This window comes from Theobroma umbraticum, unplaced genomic scaffold, assembly GCF_002168275.2.
Source record: "Theobroma umbraticum cultivar Fairchild unplaced genomic scaffold, ASM216827v3 scaffold_147.0, whole genome shotgun sequence".
Lineage (NCBI taxonomy): Eukaryota > Viridiplantae > Streptophyta > Magnoliopsida > Malvales > Malvaceae > Theobroma > Theobroma umbraticum.
The window spans coordinates 9620754-9645034 of record NW_018397259.1 but is presented as its reverse complement, the minus strand read 5'-3'; the positions used below and the strand labels follow the sequence as shown (position 1 = coordinate 9645034).

At 38.0% G+C, this 24281-nt stretch overlaps 6 protein-coding genes and 1 pseudogene across 12 annotated transcripts in view; 5 read left to right on the top strand and 2 right to left on the bottom strand.

Annotated features, from left to right (window-relative positions):
• LOC110415656 (Heavy metal transport/detoxification superfamily protein) lies at window positions 1–2403 on the top strand. The gene is given in 14 exon segments (XM_089783486.1): window positions 1–514; window positions 633–714; window positions 835–1290; window positions 1293–1366; window positions 1368–1473; window positions 1476–1525; window positions 1528–1654; window positions 1657–1713; window positions 1716–1789; window positions 1791–1937; window positions 1940–2051; window positions 2054–2079; window positions 2081–2100; window positions 2102–2403. Coding segments are annotated over 14 exon segments (1494 nt in total). The 5' UTR covers window positions 1–484; the 3' UTR covers window positions 2235–2403.
• Window positions 2404–5918: 3515 nt separating this feature from the next.
• Window positions 5919–11044, top strand: LOC110414927 (uncharacterized). The gene is made up of 12 exons (XM_021426329.2): window positions 5919–6058; window positions 6525–6865; window positions 6948–7098; window positions 7337–7674; window positions 7748–7898; window positions 8361–8701; window positions 8779–8926; window positions 9018–9352; window positions 9428–9557; window positions 9757–10082; window positions 10154–10271; window positions 10397–11044. Exons 2-12 carry the CDS (start codon window positions 6533–6535, stop codon window positions 10849–10851), a joined length of 2826 nt encoding a protein of 941 aa, XP_021282004.1. The 5' UTR covers window positions 5919–6058; window positions 6525–6532; the 3' UTR covers window positions 10852–11044.
• Window positions 11045–11206: 162 nt separating this feature from the next.
• CAX11 (cation exchanger 11) lies at window positions 11207–13995 on the top strand. The gene is made up of 2 exons (XM_021426331.1): window positions 11207–12528; window positions 12850–13995. The coding sequence occupies exons 1-2, from the start codon at window positions 11698–11700 to the stop codon at window positions 13612–13614; spliced, it is 1596 nt and encodes a 531-aa protein (XP_021282006.1). The 5' UTR covers window positions 11207–11697; the 3' UTR covers window positions 13615–13995.
• Window positions 13996–14661: 666 nt separating this feature from the next.
• NF-YC9 (nuclear factor Y, subunit C9) lies at window positions 14662–16993 on the top strand. 7 transcript variants are annotated; one of them, XM_021427685.1, is made up of 4 exons: window positions 14662–14788; window positions 15041–15066; window positions 15693–16511; window positions 16674–16993. In XM_021427685.1, the coding sequence occupies exon 3, from the start codon at window positions 15724–15726 to the stop codon at window positions 16492–16494; it is 771 nt and encodes a 256-aa protein (XP_021283360.1). In that variant the 5' UTR covers window positions 14662–14788; window positions 15041–15066; window positions 15693–15723; the 3' UTR covers window positions 16495–16511; window positions 16674–16993. The 7 variants fall into 7 exon arrangements, with proteins under 7 accessions (XP_021283360.1, XP_021283358.1, XP_021283355.1 ...); XM_021427683.1 differs by having other exon boundaries at window positions 14701–14788; window positions 15041–15087; window positions 15693–16519; XM_021427680.2 differs by having other exon boundaries at window positions 14702–14788; window positions 15041–15087.
• A 123-nt stretch (window positions 16994–17116) lies between these two features.
• Window positions 17117–18603, bottom strand: LOC110415910 (alpha-crystallin domain-containing protein 22.3-like). Its single transcript, XM_089783399.1, is given in 3 exon segments — window positions 17117–18227; window positions 18409–18481; window positions 18484–18603. Coding segments are annotated over 3 exon segments (438 nt in total). The 3' UTR covers window positions 17117–17982.
• Window positions 18604–18664: 61 nt separating this feature from the next.
• LOC149527313 (increased DNA methylation 2-like) lies at window positions 18665–19557 on the bottom strand (annotated as a pseudogene).
• A 1375-nt stretch (window positions 19558–20932) lies between these two features.
• Window positions 20933–24281, top strand: part of LOC110415734 (alpha-crystallin domain-containing protein 22.3) — a 4421-nt gene continuing 1072 nt past the window's right edge. The window contains exons 1-2 of the mRNA XM_021427437.2: window positions 20933–21117; window positions 24047–24281. The exon at window positions 24047–24281 is cut by the window's right edge and continues 133 nt beyond it. Coding sequence (XP_021283112.1) covers window positions 21101–21117; window positions 24047–24281 — 252 coding nt within the window. The 5' untranslated portion in view covers window positions 20933–21100. The remainder of the gene's footprint in view (window positions 21118–24046) is intronic.

Here is a 24281-nt window from a genome sequence, read left to right as displayed (position 1 = left end):
CAGTCATCATAATACTAAATTAATCTCTTGATTTAACAAGTTTCGTTTCAGGAATGTGGCTGTAAATCACTTGGGGGAAGCTTCAGACAGTATAAAGCACAGTGATTCAGCTTAGGTTACACTAGCAGGGTGAAGTTTAGGAGATCCCTCCTTTCCCTCCCAGGCCCAGCTGTTTTCACATTTCTTTATTTAAATCTTCATGATACCTTACCCCTTGCGCAGCTGCCTGCTCTCTTTCTCTTTCTCTTTCTTCTCTAAAGGAAAAAAGGAGATTTACAAAGCTAAAAGAGAAGTGTTTTAATGCCCAACAACCGCCTTTAACCCTTCTCTTTCTTATATCTTGTAGCAGAGGTTTCCTTTTGCCTGTTCACAACTAGAAGGAAAAGTTCCAGCTTCTCTCTCTTCTCTCTCTCGCTGTTGCTGGCTTTCACAGTTCAGTTTCTTAGATCTTTTCAATCTTCAACCTTCTTCTCTTGCTTTAAGGATGAATAAACAAGAAGTCATGAAGATGCAGGTGACTTAACTAGTTTTACTTTTAGCTCTTTGTTCAATAGTTGATATAACCCTTTTCTGTTTCGGTTTGTTCTAACAATGTTTCTGGTTGTTTTGGGGGGTTGCTTGTCTCTTTTCAGACATGGGTTCTCAAAGTGAATATACAGTGTAGTTGTGATGGCTGTAAGCAGAAAATAAAGAAACTATTACAGAAAATTGATGGTATGTTGATTACATGATTATTTAGTCCATTTATGTTTAATTTTCTTTTTTTTTCATTTTTTTTAGTTTGGTACTTTAGATTTGTTGATTTTGCTTTGGTTCATTTTGTTTTTCGGTCAGGGGTGTATTCTACTAGTATTAATGCAGAGCAAGGGAAGGTAACAGTGGCAGGAAATGTTGATCCTGCTATACTTATCAGGAAGCTTGAGAAGTCAGGGAAACATGCACAGCTATGGGGGGCTCAAAAGGGTTCAAACAATTTCCCAAACCAACTCACCAACCAGTTCAAGAACTTGCATCTGGACGGTGGCAAAGGTGGGAAGGACAACAAATCTCAAAAGGGTGGTGGGAATAACCAGCAAAAAGGTGGGCAGCAGCTTATGCAACAAATGAAAGGGTCTAAAGACCAGAAATCTGTCAAGTTCCACTTGCCTGAGGATGATTTAGATTATTCTGATGATGATTATGATGAGTTTGGTGATGAGTTCGATGATGAATTTGATGATGAGTTTGATGATGATGAGGAGGAATTCGGCCATGGCCATGGCCATCATATGCAAAACAAGATGGTACCTTTGATGGAAAGGGCCATGGGCCATACGGACCCAATGGCATGATAAATGGTACAGTCATGAATGGTAAAAAGGTGGTGGGGTGGGGATAATGGCAAGAAAGGAGGAGTCATTGATCTACCTATAGGAATTAAAGGCATGGGGGAAAACAAAGACGGGAAGCATGGTAATGGAGGAAAGAAAGGAGGTGAAAGAACAAAGGAGGGAAGCAGGGCAAAGGGGGAGGAGATAAAAATGGTGTAAAAAGGGGGGTGGGGGTTTACTAGGGATTTTCAAGAAGGATAAAAGTGGAAAAGATTGGAGTCATAAGAAGGGTAAAAATGAATGGGATGGTAAAAATAAAGGTCCCCATAATGGCAATGGAGGTCATGTGGTGGAAACAATAATGGCACTGGGGCTAAGAAGGGTGGGGGCAAAAATGGTGGTGGGGCCATGAGATGAACAAAATTAAAAATGGTGGGTTTCATGACATTGATGTCATCAATCATGGCAAAGCAGGCGGTGGGTGGTGGAGGTGGAGGTGGCGGCGGCGGCACTAAAAATATGGGGCAGATGGGCCAAATGGGTGGTCAGATGGGTCAGATGGGTTACAACAATATGGGTCAGATGGGTTATAATATGAGTCAAATGGGTCACATGGGCCAAATAGGTACTATCCAATGAGCCAGATGGGTAATTTTGCTGCAGTGCAAGGACTTCCCGCAGCTGCAGCAATGAATGCTGGTGGGTACTATCAAGGGATGGGCCCAGGAAATCCTTACAATCAACATACCTGGCCATGATGATGAACCAAACAGCGTGCAAATGGGAATGGAGTATGCACCGATGATGTATGCACAACAGTATCCCTATGCAAACTATGGGCCACCTCCAATGCATGCTGCAAATTCTGAATCTTATGCTCATTTCTTTAGTGATGAGAACACAAACAGCTGCAGTATCATGTAAAATTTTCCTCCTAGATTAGTGATGTTTTTCCATTTTCTCCTTGGTTATTGCTTCTCTAGGTTGCTTTATACAAGCTTGCAAGGTTCATGAAGACATTGGCTTATGTTTCTTGCCAAGAGGAAATTTTTCTTCCTGTATAATCAAATCCTTCAAAACTCTTCTTTCTCTCTCTTTTTGGGTTCTTATGTATTGGCCAATTGAGTGGTAAGATTACTATGTAAAAGGAAATGTAGGTAAAGTTTGAGGGATCTAGGATGAATGGTCAGAAAAGAAAGGGTTGAGGTATAGTTCAGTTGCTTTCTCAAAAGATGTACCAAATGTAATTTTATATGGTGTTGGTTTCAAAAATGGAAAACATGTTGGGCATCAATCCCCATCTAATCTTAGAACAAAGGGTCCATTTGGCTTCAGCTTTTGACTACTAAATTTATTTCCATGATTTACAATCTTCAATTATTAGTTTTGAAGAAATTCCGGGGGCGGGGGGAGGCTCCACACTTTTTGAGTTTGACAGTCATTGTTGCTTATTGCTTAGTTCCACCTCAATGGCTAGAACCATTTGGCCATGACTCCATGAACCATGGCCCATCTGCCCCTACTTAGCCTGCTGTGATGTGGAACCCAGAGAGTGGACTTGGACTGCATCCTCGGTTTAGGACTGTGCATAGATTGATAAACTTGAGCCCAATTTTGAGACTAAATCACTTCAAACTTCTGTAATAGAGCAAATGGATTGGTAGGAAAAAATAACTGATTCCGGGCTAAGCCTAGTCCTTCAAGCCCTGTATGATGGAATCCATGCTCAACTGCTTCCTGGCTGATGAAGCTCTTGCCAATTGCCGAGTGCAGCTCACACTAACCAATTCATTTTTGTTCCCTTGTTCTGATGTTCATCTTTAGCCTGACTTTGCCAAAATAGCATGTGAACCTGCCTCTCGCAGTCTCACTTTCAGCCTGCCAAATTGCAAGTAACGCCTAAACTTTCACATGAACAATTCCAAGACACAAAAAATTGTTCTATGATTGCCTATAAATAGCTCAATTTGCCCTTTATTTTCTCCACTGCTTAACCTTTTCCTTCTTCCAACTCATGGCTTCTTCTTCCCTTTATGTTCTTCTCATCTTCCTTTCCTTCTCTGCTTTCATCCTTATATCATAATCTAAAAAAACTTCCAAGTCAAACAGGTTTGTTTTACCAGTGCACCAAGATAAAAAGACCAATCTTTATGTTGTTGACATTTACAAGAGAACTTCTCCGTTGCAAGTCCCATTTGTTGTGGACTTGAATGGAAGGGTGCTATGGGTTACTTGTGACCAAAACTACCTTTCATCCACCTACCGTGCCCCTCGATGCCACTCAACTCAATGTGCTAGAGCCAGCACTCAATACTGCCACACCTGCTCCTCCAAGGCTAGTCCAGGGTGCCACAAAAACACGTGCGCTCATGTCAGTGAACCCTGTGACAGGCCTAACTGCCATGAGTGAGCTTGCACAAGACGTGCCATCAATTCAATCCTAGCCACAGTACCACGCAAAGTGTATGCATTTTCTATTTTAAAGCGTTGAGACTTTCTTTTCCATCAACCTGCAGGGGGTTTCTGTTTTTTTTAAATCAGATTTGATACAATATCAGAATATACAGAATTAAGCGAAAGTTTAAAGTTAAGATTATCATATTTCATCCATATTTTAATCACATCAACACTCAATCAGTTTTTCAATTAAGCTTAATTCATCGAATGAAAAATTTAAATTAAAGTAATCACGTTTTGAGAATTCAAAATTTTAAAAATTTAAAATGCTTTATTTTATTCATCGAGAGATGAAAACAAAACATAAACAAAACATAGATTCTTAAAAAGCAAACTCCAGTCCTTCATCACTGGTCCCTAATTCACTAGGACATTTTATCTAATTGAAAAACCTTTATATAAAATCCTAAATAGAAAGAAAAAAAACCAGGAAAAGAAAGGAACTGAACTCCTAAACTCTTAGCAGGTGATTGCCAATGGTGGAATCTGATCTAAGCTGGTGGTGCTGGTGCACCCCCGTTACCAGAACAGTACAGCTTCACCAAAGGATCGAGTATTGCACTGTTGATGGGACCGACACTTAAACCGGCGCATTCACTCTGGATTGCCTTAAGGGCACCGCAACAGTCTGCTCCGATGGGGGGTTTCAGGCAGCTTCCTACTGAATTGAAGGAATCAAAGCACTTGGCAATTTTGGGGTCCTGGGCTGGGCCTCCTGGGGGCCACTTCCCATGGGAAGGCACAGGTGGGAATGCTGGCCATGTCTTGCGACCCCAAGGGCGCCAAAAGGTGGCGACGTGTGCAGACGACGACTGCTCATCTTCAGCAGCAGTAGCAGCCAGTCCTTGGGTGAACAACGTGGCTGAGCAAGCCAGGGCAAGCAGCAGGGCTACCAATGATCTCTTCACCATGGCTAAAACTTGAAAGCTTTTCCTGGAAATGCAAACAATGCTGAGAAGTGACTTATCCGATGCATGATTGTGAAGCTTGGTGGGGTTTTTATAGGAGAGAAAACAAAATTCAAAACGTTTTCAAATGGTAATCTGATTATCCCAAAGTGGGGATAAGAACATTATCAATTAATTATTCAAATAAAAAAAAAAGAAAATTTTGATAACCTTAGCAACGGTTTCATGTCAAGAATGGAAGAACCCAGAATTCCCGCCACCAACTTTTTTTAAAAAAGATTTTTTGGATTTTTTTCCTAACATTTCAAGTATTTTGTAATTTGATAATAATTTATCTTTAATTCTTTATCTATAATTTAAAAATTGGTAGATTTCACCATCATCAATTTAAATTTAATTTAAAATTGATAGATTAAAATTTGACTACATTCATTGCTTCACATTTAAAAATAAAAAATCAAATGTAGTCTTGTAACCGGAGATTATTGACTTTAAAAATATTTTTTTGATTTCGAGAAAAGAGATTTGAGCTTAATCAGAGATATATACACTTATCATTCAATCAAATATAACAATAATGAAAGAATATTAATTTTCAAAATATCAACTTTTTATTTGATAAAAAAGATATTGAAATTTGCTCTTAAATATTTCATCAACTAAACTTTATATTAAGGTCAACTTTGGAGGTTCTTAGTAAGGGAAACATTAGGGATGGTGATGGGTAAAATGTAAAAGGAAATTAGATACTATTCAACCTATTTAAATAGGGTACGTATCTTGAAAACGAGCTTGGGTAGGATAATTGTCGGAATATTTATTATTTAAATTTGATTATAGAAAAAATTTTTAATATTTATTTTATTTTTTATATAAAAATTTTAGTATATGAATTGTGTATAATTAGTAAATTATTTGTTTTAATTTATAAATTGCTTAAATATACAATTTACTTTGAGTTAATTAATTTAATTTTGACTAATGAAATACTTAAAATGATCAAATTTCATTTTTTGTTATTGATTTCGAGTCAGGTCGAGTTTTGTTCGATCCAATCCCTAAGGACATTGAGCCCAATCCAAAGAAAATTGGGTCAAAAGGGATTCAATGATTTGGGCTTAGTTGATAAAGTATCCTTCAGGAGTTCATTGAAAGCCCAAATGAGGTTCTTGTGGGCTACTTCGTGGTCCTGCCGATCACCCATCTTTCTCAGCAGCCAAACAGGGCGTAGCTGTCCTTCACCGTGATTGTAACGCGCCCATAAAAACACTCACACGATCAAATTTCCCGGAAAAAATAAGAAAAAAGAAGAAGAAAGAGAGAAGTAATCTTCATTTCAATCAAAATTTTCTCGTTTGCGAAATCGCTGAAGAAAAATCAAAGGTACCAAAGCCTAACTCTGTGTTTCACAATTTTGCTTTTTTCTTTTTGTTCTCGTTTGGTTACTGAGAAATGCAGGAAAATACAAAAGAATTTGATAAAATATTGAGTTTTAGTTGTTTCAATTGATCTATGTTTACTTAATCTCACTTAATATAGCTAAATTTCTCTGCTTTAAACTCTTATGTGGCAGATACCTTAAGTTTAACTATTATTTATGCCTTTTTCTCTTTCCAATTTTTCCTTTAGTTCTCTTTGTGGAAACATAAAATTATTAGCTTCTTTTTTGGGTTATAGTATTCAATTTTTGTTGCAATTCTGGCTTGGATTTTTTTATATATTATATATTCTTTTTTGATTAATGGCTGCTTGAATTTTATGAGCTTGTAACTTAAATTTCAAAATTTTCTTTTTTTTTAAATGCAATAATTTGGAATTAAGTAATTAATGAAATTTTCTGTATTATTAGGGGAAAGAATGGGAAGCAATGCACCTACGAGCAATGATAGAACGAGAACAAATTGGACACCAACAATGGAAAGATATTTTATTGATCTTATGTTAGATCAAATGCATAGGGGTAATAGATTAGGTCATACATTTAACAAACAAGCTTGGACTGATATGTTGACCATATTCAATGCAAAGTTTGGGTGTAAATATGATAGGGATACTTTGAAAAGTCATTATACCAATTTGTGGAAGCAGTATAATGATGTGAAAAACCTTCTCGAACAAAATGGGTTCAGTTGGGATGATATACGAAAATTGATTGTTGCCCCTCCGCAGGTCTGGGATGCATATGTCAAGGTGGGGATAATGTTTTGGTTAATGTCTTTGTGTTTTTATATGCTTTTACTGTGGAAGTGATTTGAGGATAATGGATTTGCAGGGTCAACCAGATGCACAGGTTTATAGAAATAGAACTTTGATGAATTTCAATGACTTGTGCTTGATATATGCATATACACAAGCAGATGGAAGATACAGCAGGTCAAGTCATGATATTGACTTTGATGATGATGCTCAAGGGGTGAATTTTGGTGTGTTCTTGTTACTAATAAGGTTATTTGTTTTCATTGGCATTGATATGTGTACTACTAGTAATGAACAAGCGTGTGGCGAGTAAAAGTCAATATACAATGCCATTGTAATAATGTTTCATATGAGTTGATTGAGAACCTTTTTAGCATGTCAAATGTATTTGCTATTAGATGGAAACTTGTTTCTTTTAAGGAAAAGAAAAGAAAACTTTTTCACTAACTACTATCTCTAATCTAGGTGTTGGAACTACCATTCCTCCAGCAAGTGATGAGCGCCCGAAAATAGAATGCACACAGGCCATGGACCAATATTTCATTGAGCTTATGCTGGGCCATCTTAGAAACGGCAATAAAAGCAAGAACACATTCAACAAACAAGCATGGAATGATATGCTTGGTTCATTTAATGCCAAGTTTGGTTTTCTGTATGGAAAAAGTTTTTTAAGGCGTAGATATAGGAAACTGTTGAAGCACTATAGTGATGTTCAGGGTCTACTTCTACAAAAAGGGTTTTCGTGGGATGAAAAACAACAAATGGTAGTTGCTGATGATCTTGTTTGGGATAACTATAACAAGGTATATCTCTATATCCATTTAACATGGAAATTCACTTAAAAAGTATGTTGTAATCTCCTATGTTATGTTATAGGCACATCCAGATGCTCGTATCTACAGAAACAAGAAGATGCTGAACTACCAAGACTTGAGGTTGATTTATGGAAATGCAAGCGACAATGGAGTTTCAAGTCATATGTGCCAAGGAAGAAACACCGGGCCTAAAATATTACCAGTGTGGACTGGTGAGCTTCGTTTCTGTGTAAGCAAACATGCCAATTTTTGTTCTGAAGGCTAGAATGGGGGATTCTATCATGGCATCTGATTGTTTGTCAAAGTTTGTGACACTGAAACTTGACTAGAAAAGTGGATAAGCTAGACTAATTATAATCTCAGCCTTTTAGTGTTTGATATATTTCACTGGTTGATGTGGATCTCTGGTTTTCTTATTACATTTGTTTATCTGACAGCAGGTTGTAGGAAAATTTGTGGGATTAGATTATTTCTTGTTAATAAATATATTTTGTGGGGGCCTATGAGATCACAAAGATTTGAAGACCAATGTGTACTAGGAATATAACTTTAGGTACTTATGGAAGATGTTAGTAAATTGTTGTGTCTATGGTGATAAATAAAATCGCCTACTTCTGGCATACTTTCCACTTGAAACCTGGGATATTTCATGATTGGTTTTACTACTCTTGTAGGTGAACAAAACAAAGACCATCTCTGTGATAGACGTGAGATGCTGAGTATACATTGGACACCTACAATGAATTGTTATTTTATTGACTTGTTGCTTAACCAAGCACTTGGTGGGAATAAAATTAATCTCATGTTCATACCTGAGGCGTGGACTCAAATGGTTGCAATGTTCAATGTAAAATTTGGATGTCAATATGATGAAGATGCTTTGAAGTCTCAAGCCAGACATTTGAGGAGGCAATATAATAACACAAAGATACTACTTGAACAGAATGGGTTCTCATGGGATGACACTCGAGAAATGGTCATTGCTGAGGATTATATTTGGGATGCTTACATAAAGGTGAATTTCCATATGTCTCTAATGTTCTGATTAAATTGTGTCATGCATTTTTTTAAGCTTACATGTAATATATGCAGGCACATCCCTACATTCAATCATACAGAAACAAATCAGTGCCTGACTATCATAAGCTATGTGTTATATTTGGCCAAGAAAGTTCTAACGGAAGGTGTAGTATGGCCAAAAGCGTGTATCTTGAAAATGAAGACCCAGATTTGATGATTGGTATGCATTTCTTTTTCCAGACATGAATGTTATAATAAGATTTTTGTCCTGGGTGTTGCTGAGGGTATTTTCTCATGTCATAACATTGTAGGAGAGGACACCCAATTCCATGCTAGTAATGGTTGTTCAAGGATAGATTGGACTCCCTCAATGGATCGGCATCTTATTGACCTTTTGTTAGAGCAAGTGCATAGAGGCAATAGGATCAATGGCGTTTTTAATACTGAACTATGGATGGATATGGCTCTGTCATTTATGGAAACTTTTGGATTACAACCTGATGAGGAATTTTTGAGGAATCATCATGATACTTTAGGGAAACAATATTATATTATGAGGACTCTCCTTGATCAGAGAGTGTTTTCTTGGGATGAAGCACGTCAGATGGTTATAGCCCGTGATGATGTTTGGGATACTTATATCAAGGTGCTTTGATTGTTTGTTTTGTTCTTTCTTGTCGAGTTTTTCCTTTTGAAAGAAGCTAACATATGGTAAATGTAGGAATACCCAGATATAGAGTCATTCAGAAACATATCTAAGCCAAATTATAACGATTTGTGCTTGATCTACGGAAATTCAACTGATGGGAAGGACTGGCGATCAGGTCGAGATGCTAGCTGCAATGGTTATGGTGAGATTTTCTGTTGCTAAGCTTATGTGCATTTTTGCATTAGTTTCTATAAGTTGTGTTGTTCCTATTATATAAAAGTCAGGAATATTGTTTTGCAGCATTTACTATATCCTGTACCTGTTGATTTATCTATTAGTTTTAGCAACTCTGAGAAACATTACATTTTCATTCAACATATACTTTGTTTTAATTGTTCAAGGAACCAAACTTAAAAATGGCTACTGCGGGAGAACTGATTGGATACCATCAATGGATCGATATTTCATTGATCTAATGCTAGAGCAAGTTCGTCAAGGGAGTATGGTTGATCAAAAATTTAACAAGCTAGCCTGGGGTGATATGGTTGCAAAATTTAGTGCAGAATTTGGGCATCAGTGTGACAAAGATGTCCTAAAAAGTCGTTTTATGAACTTGAGGAAACGATTCAATGATATGAAAAATCTACTTGACCATGATGGATTTGCTTGGGATGATATGCGACAGATGATAATCGCTGATGATAATCTCTGGGCTACCTATTTAAAGGTGCTTTATGACCAAATTTTCTTCTGCACAAAATTTTGATGTTCCTATTAGCTTAAACATGGTTTTTGCAGGAGCACCCTGATGCACTATCATACCGCAACAGAACTCTTCCTAGTTATAATGATTTGTTCTTGATATATGGAAATGCAAGTATAAATGGGTGGCATTTGGAGACACAAAATTATGCCGGTGAATCTCTCTCCCTCCCCCTTCCTCTGTATATAGTGTGTGTGTGTGTATAAGGTCATTGGCTATGCATGGACAAATTTATCACGGTGTACTAAAAGTAGATTTTTCACTTTGTATTTTTGTAGGTGAAGAGGAGGATGAATCCCCTACTAGTAGCAGTCCAACAAGGATACATGGTACCGGTAGCGTGGGTATAATATCTCATGATATGGGGTTAAATGATATCTTCGCGGATCTGCAATCTGTGGCTGCAGAGTTTGAACTACCCGATCAAAGGAAAAGGCGGAAAGCTGATGCTTCATCGATATCAGCATCAAGAAAAGCCCGAAGACCCAATCAAGAAATACTACATGCGTTTGATGAGAGGCCGATTATGGTCAAAACCAGTTTTAACAATGAAGACCAGTATCATAGCTCAATTGAAAGCATAGTTGATGCTCTTCAAGCAATCCCAGGCATGGATGATGTGCTCTTCTTAGATGCTAGCAAACTTCTTGAAGACGAGAAAAATGCCCAGAAGTTCGTCGCAATGGATGTCAATCAACGGAGGAGGTGGTTATTAAGAAAGCTTCGCCAGTAGGATCTGTTTAGCATTTTTGGCATGCAAAATTTGTTTCACTTTCACCTCAACTGTATAATCCTCATGTAAATTAATCCTTCTTAGGGCCCCAATCAGTTCATTGTTCAGCAGACATCATTCTACACAGATGGAGATTTGTAAAAGTTCTATGTAAGTTTCTGATGAGTGATGTAGCATCTGATTTTATTCAATTCATATTGACCAAGATGTTAGAATTTCCTTTTCCCCTCTGTTTTCCACTTAATCTTCATCCTCTCGGATAACAGTTGCATCATTGGCAGGCAACAACACTTATTTCCCCCTTTGGTCAGAAACCTTTGAAGAACATGAAAACGATACCTTCACTCATTTCTACTTAAAGAAAGATGTGAATAAGGGTGGCCGGTAATCAAATCAATGTCCGGCCTATTGAAAAAAGGAAAGCATGGCATGGGTCGGTACCACACCTTCTTATTCGTCTGATCTGGGCCTTTTTTTTCATTAAAAAAAGAGCATATTTCTTAATATATTTTTAAGGAATCAGCTTGCCGGAACGCGTTTAAGACACTGAAAAGGATGCTGTCTGTAAGTATGTGAGTCTACTCTCTGTGAAAGGTCCATGAACAATCAAAACAGCCCTAAATAACAAGGATCCAAGGATCATTTACACACAAAGCAGCACCAGCATCTCCTACTGAAAACCTGGAAATCTCCTCCACAATCCAACCCAGGTTTCAGATTCCTGCAAGATCTAATGCACTGCCAGGCCATCGAATTCCCATCAATCATCCAAAAGTAAGTTTGAAACTTTCAACACATAGGGAGTCTCAAAATACCCAAAGTTGCAGTCTTTTCGATCTTAATGGCATGGCCTTCTCTTTTCCATCCTTGCTCAAATCCACCCTTCTTTCCTTCAATCTCCTTTCCGCTCTCCTCTTCTTCTTCTTCCTCCAAGCCCCACCGAAACCCCCATTAATCCACCAAAGATCACTCCTTTCAACTTCCTGTAATTCCCAACACTCCTCTGACAATGCCCTCATTAACTACTTTTCCCTCCATTACTGTCTTTTCAATGAAAACCTTTTCCTCTCAATTCCTTTCCTCTGCCTTTTCCTTCTCCTCCATTTTTACATTCTCATCAAAACAGCCCAATCCCATTTCTCCATTGTCACCACAAAGCTCTCTTCTCTTCTCAACTTGTCCCCTTCCATGGCTGCTGTCACTCTCTTAGCGCTTGGAAACGGTGCCCCCGACGTCTTTGCCTCCCTCCATGCAGTCCGCACAGGTCATTACAGAACAGGGTTTGGAGCCATTTTGTCAGCTGGGACTTTTGTCTCTGCCTTTGTTGTTGGTTTTGTTGCTATCTATGCAGCACCTTTTGGGGTAAATCCTGCTCCTTTCATAAGAGATGTGATGTTTTATTTGGTTGGGGCATTGTTTTTGTTCTATGTGTATTTGAGTGGCGAGATTTTTGTGTGGCAAGCTGTTGGGTTTGTTGGGTTTTACATCTTTTTTGTGGGGTTTGTGTTTTGGATGGATTTTGGGATTGAGAGAGAGGAGGAGGAGAAGCAGGTTTTGGAGAAGGAGATGCTGACAGAAGATTGCCAATTGCTGGATAAAGATTGTGAGATCGGAGAACTTGAGAGGAGTGTGAAGGGAGAGAAGGGGACTTTTGGAATTGCAGGAGTGCTTGAAATGGTAAGTTTCTAATATTCTAAACTTTTTATGTTGTTGTTAATTTGTGTTGGATCTGAATATCATTACTTGATTGATTGGTGTTCGAAAAAGGATGTAGAAAAATGAGATTCGGTTTCTAAAAAACCTAAGCAAAAACATGGAAGTAGGCTTATCACATACTCTCCAATGCTAGGGAGCTAGAAAAAGGATAGGTTCCATGAATTTTCTCGAATTGGGATCGTACTTGCCTGGTTTTCTGTTCAGCTCAATTATGCTTTTGCTCATAGGCATAAAGTTGGGCCAGCTATCTTCCCTAATATTTGTATTTTGTCTTCTATGCAGATCTCAAAAGCATGGGAGGTTCCTATCTCATTTCTTCTAAAGCTCACAATTCCACAAACATCGCCTTCTGAATGGAATAGGTTCTACCTATCTGCCAATATTGCTCTTTGCCCTCTAGCTCTCTTATATGCTTGCAACTCATTCGTGCCATTAGATCACCCCATAGTGTTCCTCCTGCCAAACACCCATTTCCCACTCTGGTTTGTTGTACTCTTTGCAAGCTTGTCTCTTGCGCTCCTTCACTTTATATTGGAAACAGAACCTCCAAAGAGTGAGCAAATCCCTGTTGTGGTTGTGGCCTTTGTAATGAGCGTGTTCTGGATATCCACTGTTGCTGGGGAATTGCTGAACTGCTTGGCAGCTCTTGGATCACTTCTTAAATTGCCTCCAGCACTCCTTGGACTCACAGTACTCGCATGGGGAAACTCTGTGGGAGATCTTGTGGCTGATGTTGCAGTTGCCAAAGCAGGCCATCCGGCAATGGCCATGGCTGGGTGCTTTGCCGGACCGATGTTTAATATGCTTGTTGGGCTTGGAACGGCTTTAGTAATGCAAACAGCTAATGTTTATCCAAAAGCCTATCAGCTTCATTTTCACATCGGTATTATTATTGCATTTGTCTTCTTGCTTTTGAGCCTGATGGGATCTCTATTGGTTATAACTTGGTCTAGATTCCGAGTGCCTAGATTTTGGGGATTCTGCCTTGTTGGCCTTTATATCATTTTCACACTAGTTAGCTTGATCATTGCTAAGTTTTCTGGGTGATTGGTCTGATCCATTAGCTAAAGACATTCAATTCATTTATGCTGATGGATGGAGATTCGAGAACGTCAAATTGTCTCAGCATTGCAAGGTTCCAGAGTAGTATATGTTCAATTGTGCCAGAGAAGGATGAATAAAAGGAATTGTGGGGGTTTTTGTCTGCAATTTCTAGATAGATAACTTGTATCTTGGGGGGGTAAAATGTATTTTTCATCTGGCCTTTCTTAGATTCTCCACTAGTATAATGATTTTATTGTTTATAGCAAATTAGAATATCATATACAAAGCATTTGCTAGATGATTGAATGCAATGCTTGAAAGCCAAACTCTCCCAATTTTATGAATGCTTAAACTTAGTTCTGACAGCTACATATGTATCATTAAATTGCCACCATTCTTAGAGAACAGTGCATGCCAGATGTATCCGCAGCTAGTTGGTGTTCTACATGTGTCACTGTGCTTCAGAGAAAGAAGTATTCAATCTCATGCAGGAAGGGAAATTCTGAGAAACTTATGATCGTGAATGTTGCTTAACTCATCTAATTAGCTTTTTGGAAAGGAGATACGGAACTCAAACACAGACACAGTACACAAGTTTTGCTGCCATGAATGAAAACCTTTGAGAAGCAGGTTTATGCAGTTACTGCTTGCTATTAAAATTGGATAAATCCAGTCTTAATCTTGGAACATTGCTAGGTGTTCGAAGCTTTAATTGCTGGATCATTCCTGTTGAATAGAGGCACCAGCCTGAGTAGGGATATTTCCATGTGTCAGAACCATTAACCACTTTGAAGTTGCAGATAAAGTTACTTTAAAAACCTGATTTCAACATGACATGAACTTATTTAACTCAGAAATGACAGAATTACTCATATTTATGACCTATAATTACAAGGCAAGTCATCACTTTTCGGAACTTGAACCCAAACTGAAGTTCATTCTATTTTGAAGCAGGCAAACACACCCCAAGAGCACTCCAAAACGAAACCAAAACTTACATCAGAAGGTAATTTTCGATTAAAAAGGGTAATTTCGTCACAAAACCCAAAAAGGCAGAAAGAAGGGGAAGAGCATATAAAAAGTAATTTCTGACATCAGAGGTCAAAACCGAACAGAAACACACATCAACACCAACAGGAACACAAACAACTTCAGCTTTTGTTGTTTCCAATCTCAGGTCAGTTTGTACGAGAAAATAGCAAAAAAAAAGAAAACATTAATCATTACCAAAAAACCAAAAAAAAAAAAGGGAAACTTTTTTCCTCAACGTTCATTCTTTCTCTCTCCAAACCCTAAAATTTTCCAACATTGGATCTTTCTCACCGTACGGAAGGAATTCTCTTAAAAGGACTTTTACCCAATTTTACCCTTTCTTGATCTTGGAAGCTTCTGATCTCTTTTGATAGCTTTTCTTTTTTCTTTGTCTCAGGTTCTTTCTCAAATCTTCTAATCAAGGTACAATTTCCCCCCCTAAAGGTATAAGCTTTTTGTATGCTTTCTTTTATACGTATAATATACAAGTACATACGTATCTGGGTTGGTTTAGGGGATGTTATTTGCATGATCTTCACATGGACATATCGGTCTTTGTTTGATTGAATAGGCTGCTGATCAGTTTCCATCTTTTTGGTTCTTTCTCTAGTGTTTGATTTTTTCATTTTTGGATGGAGAATTTTACTAGGTAAATCATGATCATATTCATGTTGTTCCAAGCCTAAAATGACACAAATTTATCAGGAATTGTCTTTTATTTAAATGGAAACAGCAGATTTTTTGTTTTATAGTCTTTATACTGTGTTGGTTGTCATGGTCCTCCTGGAATTGCTGGCAACTTCTGTGCTAAGCTTAAGCATCACTAATGGAGTACAATTTGCATTGTATCTAACAGATCTGAGTAGAAAACAATAATCCTGGAACTCCAATTTCCTACCTGATTGCTTTTCTTTTTTTGGCTTTCCTTGTAAAAGAGTTGATTTTATGTAGGGCTCTTAATCTGATTTGGATGTTAAAGCTTTAGAATGCAATAAAATGTAATGCCTAACTAAAGTTTCTGGCTTCATTTTCTGTTTTATTTGAAACAGAGACATTAAGTTTTAGTTCGCGCAGATTAGAATGGATCAGCAAGGGCATGGACAGCCCCCACCTATGGGGATGATTGGTAGTGGAGCTCAAGTGCCTTACGGCAGTAACCCGTATCAGAACCAAGTGGCTGGAGGCCCAAATCCAGGGTCAGTTGTAACATCAGTTGGAGCCAGTCAGCCAACAGGAGCTCAACTTGCGCAACACCAACTTGCTTATCAGCAAATCCACCACCAGCAGCAACAGCAACTTCAGCAACAACTCCAGGCATTTTGGGCAAATCAGTATCAAGAAATTGAGAAAGTTACTGATTTCAAGAACCATAGCCTTCCCTTAGCCAGGATCAAGAAGATCATGAAAGCTGATGAAGATGTGAGGATGATATCAGCTGAGGCCCCTGTCATCTTTGCCAGGGCATGTGAAATGTTCATCTTAGAATTGACATTGCGTTCATGGAATCACACAGAAGAGAACAAAAGGAGGACACTTCAGAAAAATGATATTGCAGCAGCAATTACCAGGACTGACATATTTGATTTCTTAGTTGACATAGTTCCAAGGGAGGATTTGAAAGATGAAGTTCTTGCATCAATTCCAAGAGGAACAATGCCTGTTGGGGGGCCTGCTGATGCGCTGTCTTACTACATGCCTGCCCAGCATGCACCTCAGGTTGGGACTCCAGGAATGATTATGGGGAAGCCCGTTATGGATCCTGCTATGTATGCCCAGCAGTCTCACCCATACATGGCGCAGCAGATGTGGCCATCAGGTCCTGAACAACAGCAGTCATCTTCTGATCATTAGTGGCTCTAGCATAGAAGGTAAGAAGGTAATTTGAAACTTAAATGTTAATCGAGAACTGGAACACTAGAAAGCGAAGGATAAATTGATATGTGGTAGAGAATTACTGTTGATATAATTGCTCTAGTTGCAGTTTTATGTCTGGTATTCTTATCTTCGCCTGCTTTCTCAATTGATTGCAGACTAGTTCCTAGAGACATCTTGAGAATGTTTACGGAGCAGAATAAGGAGCCTTCTCCTGGTCAAAAGCCTTGGTCAAGATTCTAGCTGAAGATCAGACTTTTGTATATACTATGCTGGGAAGAGTGACTGATCATATGATTGAACAATTTACTTTTCCTTTCTATGCACCTTTCTTCTTTTTCAATCTTGCTTTTCTATCTCGTTTGGAGTTGGAAATGATTACTTAGGGATGTAAAATTAGAAATATGTAGAAAATTTTATTATGAAGTACTATTTCCTTCTATAGCTGGTATCAAATAGTCATCTTCTATTCCTTTCACCGTATGGTGGCCCTGAACGGCCTTGGAAAATGTTTATGCTTCCACATACCCTTTGCAACGTGCAAAGGTCAGTTGAGCCGTTTGATGGAACTTCTCACTCATTTGCATGATGCAAGAAATCAAGTCCAGCTTAACTGTTTGTTGTTGAGAACCTTGTAGGAAATGACCTAGCCAATTGTCCTAACAAACAAAAGAATACTGTTTTGGCTTTGTTGCTGAGATATTCGTACTATATTTCTAACAATCTAACTCAATTCTAACACGTTGGATTTGTTGCTGAGATGTTCTTACCGTATTTCTGAAAGGTTTGGACCTGCTTCTATTGGAGTATACCAGTTGTAGATGCTCTTCTGATAGTTGGAACACTTGTATTCTTGTTAGTTGCGTGTAAAAGGAGGGTCTAATCTGTTTTAATTTTCAGTCTAGACCGATGATAACTACACCTCAAGGACAAGCAAAGAGAGGAAAATAGTGGAAGGAAGGTGGGGAAGGGGGTGTTCCACCTGATGTTTGAGTAGGGCCACCTCGAGGGAAAGACTGTTTCTGATCGAAGTAATAATCCAAAGACTGATGGATCATTCCAAACTAAATCCAAGTTCGTTTGCCTAAAAAAGCAAATAAAAACGTACTTCTTTGGTAGGTTTGGCAGGGAAATTCCAGACTGATGGGTAAAAAGCAGATAGGTTCTGCCACTCCTAGGCATCAGCAGTGTCCCTTACAGATACCCGAGCAAGGCTCAACATGACTAGTTTTTTTCTCTACATATACTGTGTATAGCTAGAAACAGAACCAGATTAGTCAAATCATCTCCAAGCTTTCTTCCAAAGAACCCTTCTGTTGTCCAGATCAGATTTCTTCCATCAAAATCTCAAAAGGGAGAATGGAAAAAAGCAAGGGATGGGGCTTGTCCTGAGTGAAACATCAGTTGGACAATACTCATGGTAATCTCCTCATGCTTGAGATGAGAGGTTGCAGACAAGGCATGCCATTAGATATGCCTCTTTTTCATCACAATTACTTCAAGAATCCCATCAGTGCCAAAATTTCCTGAAAACTGTTGAGGATCAACTGGCCCTGGCAACTGGAACGAGATTGAGAAATGCCCTGGTGGGCAAAGGCTCTGTGATAGCATTTCAAACATTCGGGAGAACCTGTACATTGTTTTCTCACCGGTTGTTGTCACCCCCCGTATTACTACCTTGCCATCATTTTCTACTTCACAGCTAAATTCATCTGCAGTACAAAGAGTTGCTACTTTTATCTAACAAAGATAATAAAGCAACAGAAAAAGGGAAATGATTGGCTGTGAGCTACCATATGAAGCATAATCCTGCAATGTTATAAAATACTTTTGAAGGTACCCTTAATTGATATTAAAGGACAAGGGAATATTAAGTGCTAGTCAAGAACATACTTTCATGTCTTTTCACCCCTGGAAGAGAGACACGGAACATGTAAGAGTCTTCACATTCACCAATGTCCATGAGTCAACTATAATTGGCCCCACCTGTCCCATGGCTGCACTGCCCGTCAATGCAGCTCCACTTTTGGCGGCAGCCGCAATATTAGCCAACTCTTCCTTAGTTGGGGGAGATGGGAAGAACAACATTGCTGCACCATCGTTCGTAGCACTGCAGTTTCATCTTTTGTTAGGACAGGAGCCTTAGATGTCATGGCTGCATCAGATAGATGATGTACTCTTTATAAGTGTGGGATCCGAAAATGTTGATCCGGTATCTGAAAATGTCTTGCAGTCGTCTTGTTTTTCTGGGAGCAAGAAAAGATCCAAGGTGAGACAAATCTCCGGTAGGTTCAGCCACCTGCACTGGCACATCATATAAATTCTCACTGTCAAGTGAACCATGCAACCTTGCAGCATCTCTATCCAAGGAAAAATCTCCTAGTCCAGTTAGCCTCGCAAACCTTGCAATGTCCTCTATCCTAGTGTAAGACATCTCAGGTTGTGAATGAATACAATGTTTTCAATGATACTATATCGATCTTTCAACCGAGAATGAGGATGCAATTCCAGAGGGAAAAAATCAGGAAACTGAGGATAGATAGCTGCAGGCTCATCACCAGGGGAGGGCGGCGGGGCGGGGGGGGGGGAGAGCAGGCTGACTTTAAAAGAACTGATCAAGCAATGGCGACTTCACCACTAAAGATTTATTAGCCTTGCGGAGTATATAATGGTATATCCGCTCAACTTGTACTCTTTCTATGTGTGAACCGGCTAGTTGGTCCGAAGAATACAGTGGAAGGCCCTCGGTTTTTCTCTGCAAAACTGACTTATGGCACTTTTGCTCTTTCAAATCTGGCCCAAACTAGGTACCTATGATGAAGTATAGGAGGAAGTGCTGGTCCTTATTTGGTATCAGTGCATTTGGTATCTTCTTGGGTCTTAACTCTGTAACGGCAAGAGAATCATTGGTCTGAGATGGGCTGGCCATAGCAGATGTACTCACTCCAAATAAAGTCCTGCAAGAAGAACAAATATCGCTTGGAAATCAAACATTAATTTCAGACAGAGTGAACCTTATGTAACAATCATAGATCATCTAACTCCCAGCTTTAGACAGTGATATAGAGAGCACCCATCAAACTTTTAATAATTATATGGTTAATTTATAGTAATACAAATTCTGAGTGAAAAGTAGTCCAAATGATAAAGAGGCAAGGCAAATCAAGTCAGTACCATAGTTTTCCAACTATGTATATAATCAAATAAATTGAAGAGATAAGCCAAAGGGAGAAAACAGGACAAGGCAAATTTAAATTTCAGGCAGAAACATAGGGAACTTCTCATGCATTGAATAAAGATGACTGATTTCAAACCATACATGCAATTTACTATATCAATTTGACCACCATTATCTAACAGATATAGCTTCTTGATCAAAAACTTTGATTGCTGTTTTACAGACAAAATTCCATGGAACAAAACAAGCCCAGCAGTTATTTCATATACAACATTTGCAACAAACTATTATGCAAAAAATATCTTTGGGTCCAACCCCACACAAAAAGTTTCAGAAAAAGAAAGAGAGACAAAGGATCACAGTTCCATTGACTGATACATGCAAACACATTACATTATACATTCTGCAATATTGCATTTGATCAGTAGAGACAGAACATGAAAAAATATCTTTGGGTCCAACCCCACACAAAAAGTTTCAGAAAAAGAAAGAAAAGCAAAAAATCACGGTTCCATTGACTGATACATGCAAACGCCTTACATTATACATTCTGCAATATTGCATTTGATCAGTAGAGATAGAATATGAGAAGCTGACCAACTGTCAGGCTGGAGCCAGTAAAGTTGAAAATGAGGTTATAGTTGTTTTTGCTCTTTTGAATTGAATTAAGGAGTGAGAAAATGCTGATATTGTCTAAAGCTGTGGCATCATGCACCACAGCACCAGACAGCCAGACCGGTGGGAACTGATATTGGTCAAATCCAGTTATTAACTTTTAATAAAAGAGTTACAAGTTTTAACTTGTCACAGGGGCTCTTTGGGAATTTGAAGTATATTTTCAGCAAAAACATTCAGGAATTTGTCTGGATTTCTATGCTTAACACCTTCCCCATGAATTTTCTACATTACACAAATGATAGAAAACAGCAACATTTTAATCAGTTAAGCCATATTTGGATATCTGCTGTGCCAAAAGACAAGGTAAGCACCTTTCCAAAAGAAAATACTAATGAATTTGTACCCCAGCTTTGGAAAATCAACTACAAATGGTAAGTATATCTGCATACAATAATGGTAGAAGTAATATCATCAAAAAGATTATAATAATCTTATTTATGAACAGTGAGAACTTTTAAAAATTAATTTTATGTGGAATGCTTGTATTAAAAAGAGAAAATATAAAAAACCCATTAAAATAAAAGAACAAAATGAAGGCAAGAGCACGGTGCTCCCACAGCACCCAATCATTTCCAACGCAGTCCCACTCCATCTGACCCTCCCTATTTTGGCAAAAGCCATTGGCCCAGAGAAGGAAAATTAAATGACTATGGATTCTTTCAGAATGGAAATCAGGATGAAAACTCACTGAAAAACTGTCAGCCTTGCTCACATCAGGCGACTCTTTCAATGGCTTCTCCAATGAGGTAAAGATACCCAGATGGTCATACTTCTCCTTTTACATATTCTCATGCGTGTTATGTATGTATGTAATGACGTATGTTCGTAATGTGCATTGTGGTAAGCTGAAAAGTTACAGCCTTGAATTCCCAATTTTGGAAATTTTCTAATGTATAAGTTTATGCTATATTCTTTCTGGGTTTGGATGTAATGTTGACCTTTACTCATGATGATGATGGATGATGAAGGATTGTTTGAGGTCTTTATGCGTCCTGTTGGGCTCGATACCATCTTGGTTTTTAATTTTTTCCGGCAAAGAATTAAACTTTCATTGTTAAAGTGTTTATCATCTGTTAGGTGCAGAAAGGAAGGGATTTTATTTTTAGGATTGCTGTATACAATCTTTTCAATGATAAGAAAAACAGAGGTAAAACAATGTGGTTGGAGATTGAATTAGGATAAAATGCTATCTTCCCCTTTGTTTGCTTTATTGAGGGGTTTGGATTCCATTGCCTACAGCCAATCCATGTTAAGGTTGTTCCTAGGGTTTATGGGGTAACTTTTTTCCTATTTTCGGAATTTAGATAACGGCTATTAGAGCTTTTCTCTGAAAATGATTATTCTCTTGTTCAGGAAAATTAAGGGCAATGTTTATTGACTTGTCCCTGCCAAATGGAAACCAGGCATCTTCCGCTCATTCCAAAAAGATTGAGACTTCTTTCTTTCCAACACTAAATCAGCCATGAAACCTGTTTCTGCATTACCTAGAACTCAAAATTCCCTGATAAGAAGAATGACTAAAACAACACGAAAAACCTAGTGTGTTTACACCTATCCACCAACCCAACTTTTTATTTGTGAGATCATAGTTGTATGGGTCATCACATGGATGCTAGGCAATGTGTTCAGAGTGGCATATGATAAATCTTTGGATTCATCAGAGAGTATAATTAAACTATCATAATCAATAAAGTAGGTAGTACTACACTTTGGACTCACATTTATCATCAATCCAACTGTGAAAGATTATGCAATAAATTTGATATATTAAATAAAATTTTGAAGTAATTGAAGAACAAAAGAAAGATTACAGAAAAGGATTTGCTTAGAAGTATATTTGTCTCTACAAGCAATGTATAGCAAATCAAAAGGAGGACATGCAGTCACAGAAACAGATCCAAAACAGGATATCCGAGGTAAAAGAACCAATATTACATATCATGATTGTCATGTGCTGCACAACATTAACTAGGATACAGATGGCCAAATCCGATACAAGTACGTAAAATGTTTTGGAAGCATTTCTGTTGGGGTTAGAGGGTTGAAGAGTCATGCCCTATGGATCTAAGGTGTCATGAAGTGTCTGACACAGTTATTTTTGGTTAAAGTGAAGTGTCTTCTTGTCATATAGGTTATGTGAGAATTAGGATTTAAGTCGAAGGACTTACAAAACCAGATGTTTCAATTTTTAAAATAAAAATTTATTATTATAAATCCCTATATTTGGAGCAAGTTTTGGAGATTCCATCAATAAAGGATGCCCACAAAATGTTATTGCTCTTAAATTTATTCAAGGATCATCCTTGTTGTGCCTGGGACTTGTCCTGATCTCTCTCTGAAATACATAGACACGCATCTGAGGCAATATCTTATGGACATGGATTACAATGCATAAGTGCATCTAATTTGGTTTAATCGTCTTTGAATTAGCACTAATGAATTGATATACCTAGGTCCAATACAACCAAATGGCATTCACTCTTGACCATGTTGTCTAAAGAAATATTCATAACTGCCGTCGTTTACTATTTTTTCTTTCTGGATTACTATCTGTCCTTTATCATTTCTCCCAAATTAAGCTTCTAATGCGTAATAGTCAGAGTTTTTAGAATGGGGGGTGTGAAGCATTGATTGTGTGGTTTGAAGAGTTCCTTATCTAATGGTAGCATAAGTAAGCTTTCCAAAACAAAGCTGACAAATCGATTTCTTGAAAATCAGAAGTACGCACATGCTATGCGCGTGTTCTCCATGTACAAAATCCAGAGATGACTGGAGTTATCTCATTGTGGACATGTAATTTGCACTGATTAATAGATGTGTCTTGATCTAAAACTGACAAACTTGACTCTTATCATTCACCGTGTTTCATGTTTGTATAACATGCAAATTATGTGTGTATCTTCCTATTTTGATGAGAGCAACGATTCAGCTTTATTACTTGGAAGTTTCTTTATGCTATTAAGTAAGGAATCTGTTGGAAACATAAAAATTTGCAATAAAAGGAAAAAAATATGGAAGGCTGCGAAGGACGTATTAATAATTTAAAAGGGAAATAATAAATGCAGCAGCTGCAGTGTTGACTCGGATTACTCTGATGAACTTTATATAAGCCCCAGTTGTAAATTTGCGCCATTACCTACATCTTTTACAATTAAAATACACATTAGGGAAATCATACTTTCTTAGCAATGAATTCTCAGATTGTGAGTTGTGAAGAAGATGGGGATGATTTATCGGAAAGATTGAGATCCCTTAATCTCAATGATGGATTTCTAAGGTTTGAGCAAACCTACTTGAAACATGATGGTTTTTGGTTTCAATTATGTTGTTGGTGATTTGATGCATGCCAATGTCTAGTTGCATTAGTTCTCCATTTGTTCATGTTTGTAGTTCTGGAATTTTGTGTTATAGTTCTACGAATACTAAATTGTTCTTGTGGTGCTTAACTCTGAAATTAGCTACAATCTATGTTTTCTTAATGTTTGATTTTTATAACTGAGAAAAGATGAATTAAATAATTGGTATCTATGTATTTAAACTATGTGGTTTATTCGGTATGTGTTTCTCCCTGTTTTGTTTTCATAAGATTTCCTACCTGTTCTTCAAATGGATTATTAAACAAGCCAAGTTTTATTGCTGATGTGCAAATGTGACAGTCTGCATATCTTCTGGCAGGTTTGAGAGGACAAAAGGTGAAAATAATGAGCCTAATCGCATGAATCCCCAACAACCAGTTCTTGATGTGGCTCCTCTTAATTGTGTGCCATACATTGGTCCACCAAACCCAGGTGATATGTTTTCCTCACCAACCAAAGAGCAGACTAACGGTTCAGAAACAATTGGTCCAGCTATGATATTTCTGCCTTCCCAATCAACCAGGAAGGAGTTGGATAATATGATGGCTCATACC